The 18,711-nt window shown below is 39.0% G+C and overlaps 1 protein-coding gene across 4 annotated transcripts in view; it reads left to right on the top strand.

Moving 5' to 3' along the window:
* Asph (aspartate beta-hydroxylase) overlaps positions 1 to 18,711 on the top strand; it is a 219,588-nt gene that overhangs the window by 192,961 nt on the left and 7,916 nt on the right. For all 4 annotated transcript variants that reach the window (XM_071602317.1, XM_071602316.1, XM_071602318.1 and 1 more), the window contains exons 23-24: positions 2,178 to 2,269; positions 2,627 to 2,760. In XM_071602317.1, the coding sequence (XP_071458418.1) occupies positions 2,178 to 2,269; positions 2,627 to 2,760 (226 nt within the window). The remainder of the gene's footprint in view (positions 1 to 2,177; positions 2,270 to 2,626; positions 2,761 to 18,711) is intronic.

The following is an 18,711-nucleotide window of genomic DNA, read 5'->3' as shown; positions in this document are numbered from 1 at the left end:
GAGCAGTTCCAAGCCCAGAGTGAGCACTAGGGAAATCTTACATTCTGATCACATGTTAATATTTACAATTACCCATGTCAACTTATGACTGTGGAGCATCTACTGCACAGATTTCTCCCCTAGAGAGAATCTATGTTTTCCAAACAAAAACAACAACAACAAAAAGTACAGGTTGAATATCCCTTATCCAAAATGTTTGAGAAGTGTTTAGGATTTGGGAAATCTTGCATAGACTTTACTGATTGAATATGCATGATATGAAAATCCAATATTTTTGATCATCATGTTGTCCCTCAATAAGTTCTGAATTTTTTATTTTAAGGAGGATGCTCAACCTGAATGTGTCTAAAAGTCTAGAGGTGCTCTCTGGTCCAGCACTGTCCCCATGGAAATTCTAGTGACATAATCCATTTGGTTACCCATCTATTATTTATCTTTCATGTGAGGCACACATGTTCTCCTGGTAGCACAGGCACAACCCTCACCCCTGTGTTTGTGGGAAGTCCAGCTGGCTCTGGTTGCTCTTGAAGCCATTAGCCCCATCAGCCACTGCCTCAACAGCACAGAACCCAGAATGAGGGACTCCTGCCAACCCATCCCCATCATAGGAAGTCCTGGAAAGCTGGAGTTAAAAATGCTCCCTGATGAGTTGTACATTTATATAATATTTGTTCAATTTATCATTCCATTCATTTGAGGTACTCCATTAATATCTAAAAATAACATTTTACTAACATTTTACTCATAAGAGGTAAAAATATCACTTAGGAAAAATGACTATATAAGTTGTTCTCTAAAGTGTTAAGGTCCATTTGAGGCAAATTCTTCTAGGTTGCATCTGTTGTGACTCTCATTTTGCTCTCAGTATATGATTATCTTAGGACACTACTAACACTAATTAAATAAAATTAAACTCAGCTTTAGATGTAGCAGTCCTTTTGCATTTTGTACAGGGAATTAAAATATTTGTCTTTAAAAAACAATCCATCGTTTTACTCCTCTATGAGAGCAAATGATGTTGCAAACATTATGAGTACATCTTCCCTAATGAACGGTGATTTTATGGTTGTGAAGAAATTTGCATGGTTCAGGATACTTAAGACTGTCCCAGAATCTTGTTCCTGTTACTATTACTCATAGAAAACATCATTTGTCAAAGACTTCTTCATCCTCCACTTTTAAAAAATGTCATTCTCTATCACCATTTAAAGAATGATCTGTAAATGAAATAGTCATTAAATTCCAATTTAAAATATTGTTTTGTAACTCTTCAATATAGTCCTAGAATTTAGGTTATATTATATAATTATAATATAATGGATTTTCCTTCCATAGAGGATATATTATTTCCTTATGGTTGGTGTAACAAGTTACCACAAACTTGGTGACTTAAAAAGCACACACATTTATCATCTCACAATTCTGGGAGTCAGAAGTCTACAATGGGTCTCACTGCTAAAATTAAAGTATCATTCCTGTGGAGGTTCCAGCTTCTAGACGCTTCCCATCTTCCTTGATTTGTGTTCTCCTTCCACCCTCAAAGCCAGCAATGATCATGCCAAGTCTTTCTTATCCTGTATCACTCTGACACTTCTTGCTGCTTTTATATGGGGCCACTCCAGTTAATCCAAGATAATCTTACTGTAAGGTCAGCTCACTGGAAACCTTGATGCCATCTGAAACTTTAAGTCCCTTTTGCTCTGTAATATAACATATTGACAGGTCCCTGGGATTAGCATGTGGGCATCTTTGAGAGGGGCCACTGTTCTGCCTGCCACAGGAGAAACAGTAACTATTCAACATGTGCTTTTTGCCCCTTAGATGTCCTGAGTCTAACCCAATGCTGACTGGAGAATTCAGATCCTTGCTCTTCCAAGCTCTGTCTCTTAGGGGAAGACCCTTTGTCTTCATGAGTTCACTCCTCCTTCATATTCCTGCAGTGAACTTGACTATTTACATCACTTACAGTCCAAATGAGATGAATGTTAAGTTTTACTACAATTTCTTCCTTTATTTCTCTGTCTTTGAAACAGGGTCCCACCATGTTGCTCAGGCTGGTCTCAAACTCCTGGACTCAAATGATCCTCCCACTTCAGCCTCCTAAATTGTGGGTACATGTCATGGCACCCGGGTTGTGATTTGTGTTTAACAATGGTTTTCATCATTTATTCTTCTAGGAAGAAAAAATGAAAATGCCTGTAAAGGAGCTCCTAAAACCTGCACTTTACTAGAAAAGTTCCCTGAGACAACAGGATGCAGAAGAGGACAGGTACCAGAGTGTTGTCAGCGCTGGGGAGAAGAGGGTTGTTAGGAACAAGGGAGATCTGACCTTTACAAAGATATGATTCTTTCCTATGAATGCTTCTTTTTTTTACTCACTTATTAATGAAATATAATTTCATGTCACTGGTGTCATAAATGAGGGTGGAAAATGTCCAGTTCTATCACTTTGTGGAAAATGTGAGTGCTTTATTTTAGTTTGCTTCACAAAGAAGATGTGAATATAAATTGTGAGTCTTACATGGATTCTGATCCAAATTCACGGTAGTTTTGTTCTGTCACTTTAATTTAGCAATTGCTCCACACGTTGACAAATGGCCGATCGAGTGTCATATTTTCTATGCAGATCAAGTATTCCATCATGCACCCTGGAACTCATGTGTGGCCCCACACAGGACCCACAAACTGCAGGCTTCGGATGCACCTGGGCTTGGTGATTCCCAAGGAAGGTTGCAAGATCCGGTGTGCCAATGAGACCAAGTATGTTTCCTTTGTCATTCTTTCTCTCTCTCTTCTCTTTCCTCTGTCTGTCTCTCTTATTTATTTATTTATTTATTTATTTATTTATTTATTTATTTATTTATTTATTTTTGTGTGTGTGTGCATGGTGCTGAGGATTGAAACCAGGGCCTTGTGTATTCGAGGCAAGCACTTTACCAAATAAGCTATATCCCCAGTCCTCCCTTTGTCATTTCTCTCTCCTCCATTACCTCTTAGGATGAGTGTTTGCTCCAACAAAGCTACATCCACACTCTTCAGTCTCTACCTATTCTTTGTGCTCCCTGCTGGTCTGGAGATATTCTAGGACTGACCTTCTTGGTCATTTCTCCCCAGAGCACTCATGTGGCAGCTGAACCTTCTTGCTTCTAAGCAGACTTGCATTCAGAGTCTAATAACATGTACTGAGCCATACAGTATTGTGCATCATGCTAATGGTTTGACAGCTTGAATTATCCATAAATACAAGAACTCCTCCTTCCTGAAGAAAATGCCTCGTGATGTTTACATTTTGCTCTAGAGGAGGCAGCACGGTGCAATGGAAGCTGGCTGCCTTTTTTCCAAATCCCAGCTCTGTAACCTAATCCTGTGTAACCTTGGCCAGTTACTTAATACCATCAAATCTCAGCCTCCTTGCTTATGAAATCATCAATGATATTATCTACTTTGCAGGGTTGTTAGAGGGATTAAAGGAAATAATGCCTACAAGGCACTTAATCCACGTTCTAGCCTCAGCAGGGATGTGGTGAACGTTAGTTCTCTTTCTCCCCTCCCCCTTCCTTTCTTAATCGCAGCAGCTTCATTCACAACTCTCTGAATGAACCACACTTGCTCTGGGCCTATTATCCTGACACTTGCTTCCACTGGAAAGTCTGGCTCTTCACCTGTTAGTCGGCTTTTTGTCTCTGAGATCAAACTACCCGACAAGAACAGCTTACAGGAGGGAACATTATTTTTTTGGCTCATGGTTTCTGAGGTGTTAGTCCAAGGTCAGCTGACTCCCATTGTTCTGGCCTGAAGCGAGGCAGAGTATCATGGTGGAAGGATATAGCAGAGGGAAGTTGCTCAGTTTATGGCAGCCAAGCAGCAGAAGGAGAGCAGAAGCTGGGGAGAGGGGATGAGGACAAAATATAGTCCCTAAGGCATGTCCCCAGTGACCTACTTCCTCCAGCCATTCCCTGCCTGCCTACACTTATCACTCAGCAGTGTATTCTAATTACTAATTCATCCAATGAATTAATCCACTGATGAGAGGTATAGCTATCATCATCTAATCTTTTTCTAAAAGGCCTACCTCTAAACATTACTGTATTGGTACCATATTTTCACAATATGAGATTTGGGGGAAGGGCAATTCCAGATTCAAACCATAACATCTACCCAAAATAAACTCATTACTAAGATCCAATTTAGTTTCATAAAAATAGAACCTGTCTTCTGACTTGTTGGAATGTGCATCGTGTATCCCCTTAGTGATCTTGCTACTCTTTGTTATTGCTTTTTATTAATTAGCATATGTTAATTTTTCTCAACAATGAGCTATAATCTCCTAGAGATCAGAAGCTGAGTTGTGATCTTGATAGGCATTTCTTATTGTCTTTAGTAGAGGTCAGAATGGAGGGTGAATGTTCAGAAGGATTCATTTGGTTGTTGGAAGATACCTGCCCTGGGTTTGGCACAGCAGCACAAGGGGCTGTGGTTGAGGCAGAGATGAATCACGCATGCTCTGCTCTCCCAGACATCCTCAGATTAGGACGATAACAGTGGATCTGATGTCAGGAGAGCCATTAGGATGGCATAGATAAAAATGATATGCATGGGTCAGTGGGCAGGGAACTCACTTGCATTTGAGGTTTGAGAGTTTTGACAGTGGTTGTTTCTAAAGACGAGAGGGGTTTGAACATTGAAAGCTGAGGAAGTAGCACATTGAAGAGCAGTGTCTATTAAATCACAGAGGCCAAACATTATGGGCCAAATAAGAAGAACATTGAGTGGTTTAGCAATCACCAGTGGAAGGTACATAAAGAGTAAGGCCAGAAAGTAAATGAATATGTTAGAAGTTCAAGGGGAAAAAAAAGTTCAAGAAAAAGAAAATGAGTTAAGTGTTTATACTTATTTTACTAAATTGCTGTTTGGACAAAATGGTATAAATATCTAAGAGTTGCCTGGAAACAGAGTTCTGGCACTCAGGAGAGAAGTCCAGTGTAGAGATAGAGATTTGAGAGGCAAGCTTAGCGGGAACTTCTAGAAGAAGCTTGAAGAACAATTGAGTGATGATTAGAGGGTAAAAAAAGAAAAAAAAAAAAAACCTATGAAAACTTCTCGTCAAGCCTTCAGAAATTCAGTTTGGGTCCACAGGTTCTTTCTGCCAAAGGGTAGAGGGACAGGGATGTGGCAGGAACCCAGGGTATATAAAGAGGAGGTGAGAGGATGATATAGAAGCAAATTTGGACAAACTAAACACTAAGAGCATAAGGCCATGAAGATAGAAAACAGCAGGCCTCATCTTCGAAGTAGTACTTATTGGTTTCAGAACTTGCATTCACTTTTGTTCATGCTGAGCTTCTCTCTCTCTCTCTCTCTCTCTCTCTCTCTCCTCTCTCTCTCTCTCTTTCTATCTCTCTCTCTTTCTTCCCCCCCTTCCTTCCTGTCTTCCTCCTCTCCCTCTCTCCCTTTCAGCCTTTCATCTCTCCTTTTCTTCTTTCCTTCTTTTCTATTTCATGTCTATTCTGCTTATAAATATTAGATAAAAATCCTCTTGAGTACTGGCCAGGAGAAGGAAGGTATGAAACTGATCCTAGTCTTCAGGATTTTCTCCTGAGACAGGAGAAAGCCCAGATTGGAAGAATGAGTATGGTGGTCAAGCAGGGGAGCAAGTGGACAGCACCAGAGGCTCAAATGTTAAGTCCTTGAGAGCCAACATTCTGGGAGACTTTTCCAGGAGCACATCGGTAGGTTCATTCCCCCCTCCAGACTTCCAGCATGACCTCATGACCATGCTCAAAAATGAAAACCACTGCCAGCATCTTCCCTGAAGTTTAAAACACTTCCAGCTTAACAGTTTTCACCTACAGTTTCTCACAGCTCACCCAGAAGGGGAGCTTGAATGTGAGCCTTAGCTTAGCAGCCCCTCAGCTTCTGTTACGCTAAAATGCAACCTAGTTCAAGTGACAGTAAGGAGATACTGATAGCAATAATTTGCAGATGGTATACTTCGAAAATTCATGGTCGTTATGAAAAAACACTTACTACTACCCACCTGCCTATTTGGAGGACAGGGAAGCAAGTTTGTGGAGGATATGACCTTTCAGGTTCTCTCATGCCTAAAAAGCCAGGGAGTGCCATGCCCCTGTGTCCCATCATGCCTGCCTGTCAGTAGTCCTGTTCCACATCTCTTTTTGCACTTGCAGTAAGCCATGTTACATCTTCCTCCTCCTTAATCCATATTTATATTGGTACATTATGATTATACATAATGGTGGGGTCTGTGTTACATATCCATACATGCACATGATATTACAGTATAATCTGGCCAATATCATTCCCGATTTCTCCTTTTCCTCCCCTCCTCCCTCCCACTGGTCCCCTTTCTCTATTTTACTGATCTTCCTTTGACTTTCGTGAGATTTCCCCTACCTTTCTTTTCCTTTTATCTCTCTAGCTTCAACATATGAAAGAAAACATGATTCTTGATTTTCTGAGTTTGGTTTATTTTACAACATAATGTCCTCAAGTTCTATCCATTTTCTTGCAAATGAAATATTTTATTTTTTATGGTCACATAAAACTCCATTGTGTATACATACCACATTTTCTTTATCCAGTCATCTGGTGATGGACGCCTAGGCTGGTTCCATAAATTGGCTATTGTGAATTATGCTGTTATAAACACGGATATGCATGTGCTGTTATAGTGTGATGACTTTAATTTTTTAAGATACCAAAGAGTGGTACAGCTAAGTCATATGGTAGTTTCATTCCTATTCTTTGGAGGAAACTACATACTGATTTCCATATGTAAAAGTGTTCATTTTTTTTAAATTTTATCTGATGGCCATTTATATTTTTTATTTTGAAAAGTGTCTATTTAGTTCATTTGCCCACTTATTAATTGGCTATTTGGTTTTTTAGTGTTACATTTTTTGAGTTCTATGTATATTCTGGATATTCATCCTCTGTCAGAAAAGTAGCTAATAAAGATGTTCTCCCATTCTCTGGGTTCTCTTTTCACATTCCTAATTGTTTTCTTTGCTATGCAGAAGCTATTTAATTTAATATAATCCCATTTATTAACGTTTGGCATTATTTCCTGAGCTCTAGGTGTCCTATTGAGAAAGTCATTGACTGTGCGTGTGTGTTGCAGTGTTGACCCTACATTATCTTCTAGGAGTTCATAGTTTCTGGTCTACTTCCAAGGTCTTTGATTCATTGTGAGTTGATTTTTGTGCATGATGAGAGACAAGGGTGTAGTTTCATTCTTCTACATGTGGATAACCAGTTTTCCCAGCATAATTTGTTCAAAAGGCTATTTATTTTCTCTAATGTATGTTTTGGCCACCTCTGTCAAGGACTAGATGACTGTATCTGTGTGAATTTGTCTCTGTGTCTCCTAGTCTGTATCATTTTTCTATCTAACTGTTTTTATGTCATACCATGAAATTTTTGCTACTACCATTGTGTTGTATAATTTGAAGTCAATGCCTCTAACATTGTTTTGTTGTTGTTGTTGTTTTGACTTAGAATTGCTTTGACTATTCTGGGTCCTTTATTCTTCCAAATGAATATTAGGACTTTGTTTTCTAGTTCTGTGAAAAAATGTCGTTGATATTTTTGATGGGAACTATATTGAATCTGTATATTGCTTTTGGGCAATATGACCATTTTAACAATATTAATTCTGCCTATTGTGAACATGGGAGATCTTTCCATCTTCTTGTTCCTTATTCAGTTTCTTTGTTCTGTGTTCTTAATTTTCATTGTAGAGGTTGTTTGCCTCCTTGGTTAAATTTATTTCTAGGGTTTTTTGTTTGTTTCTATTGAGTCTATTGTGAATAGAATTGCTTGCCTGATTTCTTTCTTCACAGATTCATTATTGTTGTATAAGAAAACTATTGATTTTTTAAGCTCATTTTGTAACCTGCTACTTTGCTGAATTTGTTTATAAGCTCTAACAGTCTTCTGGTGGAACTTTTTGGATCTTCTAAGTACAGGATCATATCATCTGAAAACAGTGATAATTTAATTTCTTCCTTTCCTACTTTTATACCTTGTATTTCCTTCTTTAGCTTAATTGCTCTGACTAGAACATCTGTATATAATATATTTAATATATTCAATATAATAATATATTGAATAAGAGTAGAAAGAGTAGACATCTTTAAGTCGTTCTCAGTTTTAAAGGAAATGCTTTCAGTTTTTCTCCATGTACTGTGATGTTGGTTTGGGATTTTTTTTTTTTTAATTTTTTATTGTTGGCTGTTCAAAACATTACGTAGTTCTTGATATATCATATTTCACACTTTGATTCAAGTGGGTTATGAGCTCCCATTTTTACCCCATATACAGATTGCAGAATCACATCAGTTACACATCCATTGATTTACATATTACCATACTAGTGTCTGTTGTGTTCTGCTGCCTTTCCTATCCTCTACTATCCCCCCTCCCCTCCCCTCCGCTCCGCTCTTCTCTCTCTGCCCCCTCTACTGACATTCATTTGTCCCCCTTGTATTATTTTTCCCTTTCCCCTCACTTCCTCTTGTATGTACTTTTGTATAACTCTGAGGGTCTCCTTCCATTTCCATGCAATTTCCCTTCTCTCTCCCTTTCCCTCCCACCTCTCATCCCTGTTTAATGTTAATCTTCTTCTCATGCTCTTCGACCCTACTCTGTTCTTAGTTACTCTCCTTATATCAAAGAAGACATTTGGCATTTGTTTTTTAGGGATTGGCTAGCTTCACTTAGCATAATCTGCTCTAATGCCATCCATTTCCCTGTAAATTCTATGATTTTGTCATTTTTTAATGCAGAGTAATACTCCATTGTGTATAAATGCCACATTTTTTTTTATCCATTCATCTATTGAAGGGCATCTAGGTTGGTTCCATAGTCTTGCTATTGTGAATTGTGCTGCTATGAACATCGATGTAGCAGTGTCCCTGTAGCATGCTCTTTTTAGGTCTTTAGGGAATAGACCGAGAAGGGGAATAGCTGGGTCAAATGGTGGCTCCATTCCCAGCTTTCCAAGAAATCTCCATACTGCTTTCCAAATTGGCTGCACCAATTTGCAGCCCCACCAGCAATGTACAAGTGAACCCTTTTCCCCACATCCTCGCCAGCACTTGTTGTTGTTTGTCTTCATAATGGCTGCCAATCTAACTGAAGTGAGATGGTATCTTAGGGTGGTTTTGATTTGCATTTCTCTGACTGCTAGAGATGGTGAGCATTTTTTCATGTACTTGTTGATTGATTGTATGTCCTCCTCTGAGAAGTGTCTGTTCAGGTCCTTGGCCCATTTGTTGATTGGGTTGTTTGTTCTCTTATTGTCTAATTTTTTGAGTTCTTTGTATACTCTGGATATTAGGGCTCTATCTGAAGTGTGAGGAGTAAAGATTTGTTCCCAGGATGTAGGCTCTCTATTTACCTCTCTTATTGTTTCTTTTCCTGAGAAAAAACTTTTTAGTTTGAGCAAGTCCCATTTGTTGATTCTAGTTATTAACTTTTGTGCTATGGGTGTCCTATTGAGGAATTTGGAGCCCGACCCCACAGTATGTAGATCGTAGCCAACTTTTTCTTCTATCAGACGGCGCGTCTCTGATTTGATATCAAGCTCCTTGATCCATTTTGAATTAACTTTTGTGCATGGCGAGAGAAAGGGATTCAGTTTCATTTTGTTGCATATGGATTTCCAGTTTTCCCAGCACCATTTGTTGAAGATGCTATCCTTCCTCCATTGCATGCTTTTAGCCCCTTTATCAAATATAAGATAGTTGTAGTTTTGTGGATTGGTTTCTGTGTCCTCTACTCTGTACCATTGGTCCACCCGCCTGTTTTGGTACCAGTACCATGCTGTCTTTGTTACTATTGCTCTGTAGTATAGTTTGAAGTCTGGTATCGCTATACCGCCTGATTCACACTTCCTGCTTAGAGTTGTTTTTGCTATTCTGGGTCGTTTATTTTTCCATATGAATTTCATGATTGCTTTCTCTATTTCTACAAGAAATGCTGTTGGGATTTTGATTGGCATTGCATTAAACCTATAGAGAACTTTTGGTAATATCGCCATTTTGATGATGTTAGTTCTGCCTATCCATGAACAGGGTATATTTTTCCATCTTCTAAGATCTTCTTCTATTTCTCTCTTTAGGGTTCTGTAGTTTTCATTGTATAAGTCTTTCACCTCGTTTGTTAGGTTGATTCCCAAGTATTTTATTTTTTTTGAAGATATTGTGAATGGAGTGGTTGTCCTCATTTCCATTTCAGAGGATTTGTCGCTGATATACAGGAATGCCTTTGATTTATGCGTGTTGATTTTATATCCTGCCACTTTGCTGAATTCATTTATTAGCTCTAATAGTTTCTTTGTAGACCCTTTCGGGTCTGCTAGGTATAGAATCATGTCATCTGCAAATAGTGATAATTTAAGTTCTTCTTTTCCTATTTTTATGCCTTTAATTTCTTTCGTCTGTCTAATTGCTCTGGCCAGTGTTTCGAGAACTATGTTGAACAGAAGTGGTGAGAGAGGGCATCCCTGTCTTGTTCCAGATTTTAGAAGGAATGCCTTCAGTTTTTCTCCATTCAGAATGATGCTAGCCTGAGGCTTAGCATAGATTGCTTTTACAATATTGAGGTATGTTCCTGTTATCCCTAGTTTTTCTAGAGTTTTGAACATAAAGGGATGCTGTACTTTGTCGAATGCTTTTTCCGCATCTATTGAGATGATCATATGGTTCTTATTTTTAAGTCTATTGATGTGGTGAATAACATTTATTGATTTCCGTATATTGAACCAGCCTTGCATCCCAGGGATGAATCCTACTTGATCATGGTGCACAATTTTTTTGATATGTTTTTGTATCCGATTCGCCAGAATTTTATTGAGGATTTTTGCATCTAGGTTCATTAGAGATATTGGTCTGTAGTTTTCTTTCTTTGAAGTGTCTTTGTCTGGTTTAGGTATCAGGGTGATGTTGGCCTCGTAGAATGAATTTGGAAGTTCTCCCTCTTTTTCTATTTCCTGAAGTAGCTTGAAAAGTATTGGTATTAGTTCCTCTTTAAAGGTTTTGTAAAACTCTGCTGTATACCCATCCGGTCCTGGGCTTTTCTTAGTTGGCAGTCTTTTGATGGTTTCTTCTATTTCCTCAATTGAGATTGGTCTGTTTAGGTTGTCTATATCCTCCTGACTCAATCTGGGCAGATCATATGATTTAGAAATTTATCGATGCCTTCACTATCTTCTAATTTATTGGAGTATAAGGATTCAAAATAATTTTTGATTATCTTCTGTATATCTGAAGTGTCTGTTGTGATATTGCCTTTTTCATCCCGTATGCTAGTAATTTGAGTTCTCTCTCTTCTTCTCTTCACTAGCATGGCTAAGGGTCTGTCAATTTTGTTTATTTTTTCAAAGAACAAACTTTTAGTTTTGTGAATTTTTTCAATTGTTTCTTTTGTTTCGATTTCATTAATTTCAGCTCTGATTTTAATTATTTCTTGCCTTCTACTTCTTTTGCTGTTGTTTTGCTCTTCTTTTTCTAGGATTTTGAGATGAAGTATGAGATCATTTATTTGTTGGTTTTTTTCTTTTTTTAAGGAATGAACTCCAAGCAATGAATTTTCCTCTTAGAACTGCTTTCAATGTGTCCCATAGATTCCGATATGTTGTGTCAGTGTTTTCATTAATCTCTAAGAATTTTTTAATTTCCTCCTTGATGTCTTCTATAACCCATTGATCATTCAGTAACCTATTGTTCATTCTCCAAGTGATGTATGCTTTTTCCTTCCTTCTTTTATCGTTGATTTTCAGTTCCATTCCATTATGATCAGATAGGATGCATGGTATTATCTCTACTCCTTTGTATTGTCTAAGAGTTTCCCTGTGACATAATATATGATCTATTTTTGAGAAGGATCCATGTGTTGCTGAGAAAAAAGTGTAACTGCTTGATGTTGGGTGGTATATTCTATATATGTCAATTAAGTCTAGGTTATTAATTGTATTATTGAGTTCTATAGTTTCCTTATTCAACTTTTGTTTGGAAGATCTGTCCAGTGGCGAGAGAGGTGTGTTGAAGTCTCCCATGATTATTGTATGGTGGTCTATTAGACTCTTGAACTTGAGAAGAGTTTGTTTGATGAACATAGCTGCACCATTGTTTGGGGCATATATATTTATGATTGTTATGTCTTGTTGGTGTATGGTTCCCTTAAGCAGTATGTAGTGTCCCTCTTTATCCCTTTTGATTAACTTTGGCTTGAAATCTATTTTATTTGATATGAGTATGGACACTTCTGCTTGTTTCCGAAGTCCATATGAGTGATATGATTTTTCCCAACCTTTCACCTTCAGCCTACGTATGTCTTTTCCTATCAAATGCGTTTCCTGTAGGCGGCATATTGTTGGGTCTTGTTTTGTGATCCATTCTACTAGCCTGTGTCTCTTGATTGGTGAGTTTAAGCCATTAACATTTAGGGTTATTATTGAGATATGGGTTGTTCTTCCAGCCATATTTGTTTATTTATGTTACTAAACATGGTTTGTTTTCCTCTTTGATTATTTTCCCCCCTTTAGTGTCCTACCTCCCACTGTTGGTTTTCATTGTTATTTTCCATTTCCTCTTCCTGTAATGTTTTGCCAAGGATGTTTAGAAGAGATGGTTTTCTAGCTGCAAATTCTTTTAACTTTTGTTTATCGTGGAAGGTTTTAATTTCATCTTCCATCCTGAAGCTTAATTTCGCTGGAAACACAATTCTTGGTTGGAACCCATTTTCTTTCAGTGTTTGAAATATATTATTCCAGGATCTTCTAGCTTTCAGAGTCTGTGTTGAAAGATCAGCTGTTATCCTGATTGGCTTACCCCTAAATGTGATCTGCTTCCTTTCTCTTGTAGCTTTTAAAATTCTCTCCTTATTCTGTATGTTGGGCATCTTCATTATAATGTGTCTAGGTGTGGGTCTCTTATGATTTTGCACATTCGGCGTCCTGTAGGCTTCTAGGATTTGGGATTGTGTCTCATTCTTCAAGTCTGGGAAGTTTTCTCGTATTATTTCATTGAATAGATTGCTCATTCCTTTGGTTTGAAACTCTGTCCCTTCCTGTATCCCAATGACTCTTAAATTTGGTCTCTTGATGTTATCCCATATTTCTTGGATGTTCTGCTCATGGTTTCTTAACAGTCTTGCTGAGCTGTCTATGTTCTTTTCAAGTTGAAATACTTTATCTTCATTGTCTGATGTTCTATCTTCTAAGTGTTCTACTCTGCTGGTAGTATTCTCAATTGAGTTTTTAAGTTGGTTTATTGCTTCCTGCATTTCTAGGATTTCTGTTTGTTTGTTTTTTATAACCTCTATCTCCCTGTATAGTTGATCTTTTGCTTCTTGGATTTGTTTATGTAATTCATTGTTGAAGTGATCTTTCATTGTCTGATTTTGCTGTCTGATGTCTTCCTTGAGACTCCAGATCATCTGAAGCATGTATATCCTGAATTCTTTATCTGACATTCCATCTGCTGCAGCTATTACCTCTTCCAACGTTGAATTGACCTGCATTGCTTGTGGTCCTTTTTTTCCTTGTCTCTTCATACTGTTCGCATTCCTTTCTACTTGGTGAAACTGTTGTGCTATTGAATTTTCCCCCTATATATTTATATTGGTCTTGTATAGTTGCAAAGTCTCCCTCGCAGGCGCGGGCGGCGGCTCTGCCCCTCCTCCAATTGGGGCAATGTGCCTACCACGCCGGCAGGCCACTGGGCCTGCTCTGCCGGTCGGTAGCAGGTCCGCCTACCTTGCAGGCGCAGGCTGCGGCTCTGTCCCTCTGCGGGCCGCTAGGCTTGTTCTGTCGGTGGTCGCAGTTCTGCCTACTTTGCAGGCGCAGGCAGTGGCACTGCCCCTCTGCAGGCCTCTGGGGCTGTTCTGCCAGTGGGTCACAGGTCCGCCTACCTTGCAGGCGTGGGGGGCGGGGCGGCTCTACCCTTCCTCAGGCCACTGGGCCTGTTCTGTCTGTCGGTTGCAGGTCTGGCCTGTTCTGATGGTGGTCACAGTTCCGTCTACCTTGCAGGCGCGGGGGGAGGGGGCGGCTCTGCCTCTCAGCAGGCCGCTGCTCCTCTTCTGCCGGTGGGTCGCAGGCCCGCCTACCTTGCAGGAGTGATTGGAAGCTCTGCCCCTCCGCGGGCCACTGGGCCTTTTCTGTCGGTGGTCCCAGTTCCGCCTACCTGGCAGGCGCGGGGGGTGGGGGGCGGCTCTGCCCCTCAACAGGCCGCTGGGCCTGTTCTGTGGGTGGTCACAGTTCCCTCTACCTTGCTGGCGCAGGGGGAGGGGGCGGCTCTGCCTCTCAGCAGGCCGCTGCTCCTCTTCTGCCGGTGGGTCGCAGGCCCGCCTACCTTGCAGGAGTGATTGGAAGCTCTGTCCCGCCGCGGGCCACTGGGCCTTTTCTGTCGGTGGTCACAGTTCCGCCTACCTTGCAGGCGCAGGGGGTGGGGGGTGGCTCTGCCTCTCAGCAGGCCGGTGCTCCTCTTCTTCAGGTGGGTTGCAGGCCCGCCTACCTTGCAGGAGTGATTGGTTTGGGATTTGTTGTACATGGACTTTATGATGTTGAGGTAAGTTCCTTACATTTCTAGTTTTTTCAGTGTTTTCATCATGAATAATGAGTCTGAATTTTGTCAAAGGCTTTCTCTGCATTTATTAAAGAGTCTGTGATTTTTGTCATTAGTTCTATTTATTTAGTGAATTACATATATTTATTTGCATATGTTAAACTATCCTTGCATCCCTGGAATAAAACCAACTTGGTCATAATGTACAATCTTCTTAACATGTTGTTGAATACAATTTGCTCATTTTTATGAAGAATTTTTACATTGACATTCATCAGAAAGATTGTTCTGTAGTTTTCTTTCCTTGATATGTCTTTTTGTGGTTTTGGTATGAGGATGACACTGGTTTTATAGAATGATTTGGAACTATTCCACACCTTATTATTTCATAGAATAATTTAAGAAGTATTGGCATTAGTTCTTCCTTAAAAGACTGGTAGAATTCAACTTTTAATCCATCTGGTCCTGGGCTTTTTTTGCCTTAGGCTTTTTATTACTGCTTCTGTCTCACTACTAGTTCTGGTCTGTTTAGATTTACGGTGTCCTCTTCAATTTTGGCAGACCATATGTGTCTACAAATGTATCTATTTCCATTAGATTTTCCAATTTATTAGAATAACATTTTCAAAATAATTTCTAATGATCCTCTGGATTTCTGTGGTGATTTCTCCTTTTGCATCTCTAATTTCATTGACTTGAATCTTCTCACTTTTTCTTTTTCTTTTAGTTAGTTTGGCTACAGGTTTATCCATCCTGTTTGTCTTTTCAAAGAACGAGCTCAGTTTCATTGATTCTTGTATTTTTTTTTAATTTTCTATTTCATCAATTTTGGCTCTGATCTTAATTATTCCCTTCCTTCTAATCATTTTGGAATTGGTTTGTTCTTGTTTTTCAAGGGCCTTGAGATGCATCACTAGGTTATTTATTTGAGATCTTTCTGATTTTCTTATATGGGCACTCATATCTATAAACTTTCATCCCAGAACTATCCTCATAGTGTCCCAAGTGTTCTGGTATATCATTATTCTCATTTGATTCTAAGAATTTTTTATTTTCTCTTCTGATTTCTTCTATCATTCATTCATCATTCAAAAGTGCATTATTGAATCCCATGTGGTATTCTGTAGGGTTTCTTTGATGTTGACTTTTAATTTCATCCCAGTGTGATCAGATAAGATGTGAGGAATTGTATCAGTTTTTTTTTTCCTAACAGTTGTTTTGTGGCCTAAAATACAATCTATTTTTGAGAAGTTTCCATGAGTACGAGAAGACAGTGAATTCAACTGTTGTTCAATGAATCTTTATCATCTTCAACTATTCTCATTCAGTGGTGGTTAGGCTGGGCTTCATAATTCATTACAGAAATAATGTTTCTCATAAGAGAAATGGGTTGATTCAAGTGCTGTGTAATATTTAATGAAAATACTTAGTTATCTGAAAAGTAGTCAGTTTATAAACTCAAAATCAGACTTATGTATAAAATCATTGTAGAAGTGCTATTAGTGTGAAAGGAGAAACACATGTACCAAGACATTAGCCTTCTTTGTTCTAGACAATGGGAAGCAATTTTTTGGACCATGTTCTGAAATTATAATTCTGAGGTCCTTCAACCTGCCATTTCCAATAATGATAGTGGGGGAGACAAGTGCTCTTATCTACTCCCAAAGAGTAGGTTAACTGTAGTACTAATTTGTACATTGTAGTTTTTAGGCATTAATAAGCATATTTCTGTTTCTTCAGGGCCATGAGAACAGCATGCAAAAGGGCATGTTGTTAAAATATTCCATCACTCCAAAATAGTGCAGCTGTAACTTATGATGAATTTGTAATTCTGCAAACTTTGTAACATAAATAAAACAATCATTCCAAATTCACAAATGCCTTCGGATTGCAAAACTGATACATGACCCTTGTACGCAATTTGTAAAGCACAGAGAAAAACGATAAAAAAGGATTATTTTTTTATCCCAATACCCAGAGATACTGCCCAGATTCTCATCAATGCTATATATGCACATTCACAATGATTACAGATATAGTAGTAATATGTATTGTGCCAATAATAATAGCTGTGCCATGCAGTTCTAAGCCCTCTACATTATGTTCACTCATTAAGTCTTACAACAATCCTTTGCAATTAAGATCATTAAAATCCCTATTTTACAGCTGAGAAGACTGAGACATAAAGATGAGTTTTTGTCCAAAGTCAATATTAGTATGAGTTTCCTAGGGCTGTCATAACAGATTACCACAAACTGCAAGACTTAAAGCAATAAAAATTTATTCTGCCGACCAGGGTCTGAAATGAATGTAGTCTGTTCCTTCCAGTGGCTGGGAGAGAGAATCCATTCCTCTCCCCTATCTCCCAATGGCAGCTGGCAGTCCTGGGGGTGGTACTTGGCTTGTAGATACATAGCTCTGGGCTCTGCCTCTGTATTAACCTCCTCCTTGTACCTTCTCTTCTCTTCTTTGGTAAGGACACATATCATTGGATTTAGGGACCAACCTAATCCAGGATGATCTCATCTCAAAATCATAAACTTGATTATATCTGCAAATTCCCTTTTGTAAAATTAGGTTCTGGGTGGATCTCTCTTCTGTGGGGACAGCATTGGCTTTCAACCCACTACAATATTAGAATCACAGTCTCATCCCAGGCTTTCTAGCTTGGAAGTCTATGTTCCTACACATAACCTAACCTCACAACATATATATTGTTGTTATAGAATGAGATCATGCTGCATGCTGTACCTTTTTTTTTCTTTTTTTCCAGTGCTGGGGTTGAACCCAGGGTCTCCTACATGCTATACCTGCTAGGCAAGTGCTCTGTGACATTGAGCTATACCCTCAGCAATCTTCACTTCCCCTGACCACCCCTAATACTAGGGATCAAACCCAGGACCTTGGACATGCTAGGCAAGTGCTTTACCACTGAGTTATACCCCAGCCCTCAGGCTGTAGTTTTAAGATGATCATTGTGAAATTTTGGATGCCAGTTTTCATTTCAGACAGTTGAGTAACGGCAGAGAAATCATCTGGGAAATCTCCATTTCTGGGCCTAGGGCAGGCTGTGCTTTGTCAGGTGTAAGATGAGCTCATTATCAACTTTGATCCGGAGCCGAATAAACTTCAGCCAGTGGGTAAACATGCTGCCAGTAAGCGGAAATTGTTACCCTACGGAGTGACTGAGTTATGTGAGCTTAGGGGCTTCTGGACAGGAAAGCAATTCCCAGTCTCTAGGAGGTCCTTCCAAAATATGCTGAAAATGTGCCAAGCAAATGACCTGTGACCTCACAGCTCTCCTGGAAACTGCCTGGCTGCCCACAAAGTACCAGTCTGAGATGTTGGATGAGACTGACAGGTAGCTGGGAAAGCACATGTTGGCATTAGTGTGTCGCTGAGTGACAGTGAAGATGGGAATTGGCAACCAGTCATTTAATTTATCTCTGAATTGCTATAGAAATAATGCCTTTTTCCTAAGGCCTCAAGCATTTTATAACATATATTTTCATTAATCTCTCAAGGTTCCAACTAGGAAGATTATATAGAAGTCATGCTAAAAAAATTAATGGTTAAAAATTTAATTTTTTAATCCATCATAAATTGTTCATAGGCGATATTTATTTTGTTCTGTTTTCACAAAGTGAGAAGAAGAGCTAAGTCTTAAAACTTCCAGATCACATTATAGAAGTGATAAATTAAAAAATCATTTAGAACCAAATATATTCAATCCATCTTCCTTGGTTTGTTTATTTTTATTTTGTTTTTTTAACTAGATGGGATGTTTTCCTGAAGGTTTACTTGCTGCTGAATAGTAATATTTTGTCCTCTGTCTTACTGCAGTTGAATAACTTGGTTTGTTAAACACATCATTAAAGTGTGTAAGCCCTTTTCTTTTAGAGGGGAGAGGTGTTTATTGCTGTTCCTACACACAAGTAGCTAGAATTCACACACATGCATATCTACTCCTCCAAAGGGATTGGCAGTTCCTACACTGAAAACGGATTGTAGTCCAAGCATTTGTTCATTGAAATAACTTGAGAAGTTGGAGTCCATTTTCCTATAGCAGTAGTAAATGATGTGGAAGCTCCTGGGCCGGCCCCAAAGACTTTTTAACTCATGA

The sequence above is a fragment of the Marmota flaviventris genome, chromosome 15, assembly GCF_047511675.1.
Source record: "Marmota flaviventris isolate mMarFla1 chromosome 15, mMarFla1.hap1, whole genome shotgun sequence".
Taxonomy (NCBI): Eukaryota; Metazoa; Chordata; class Mammalia; order Rodentia; family Sciuridae; genus Marmota; species Marmota flaviventris.
The sequence above is the reverse complement of the archived record's forward strand: the minus strand, read 5'-3'. Positions and strand labels throughout refer to the sequence as shown.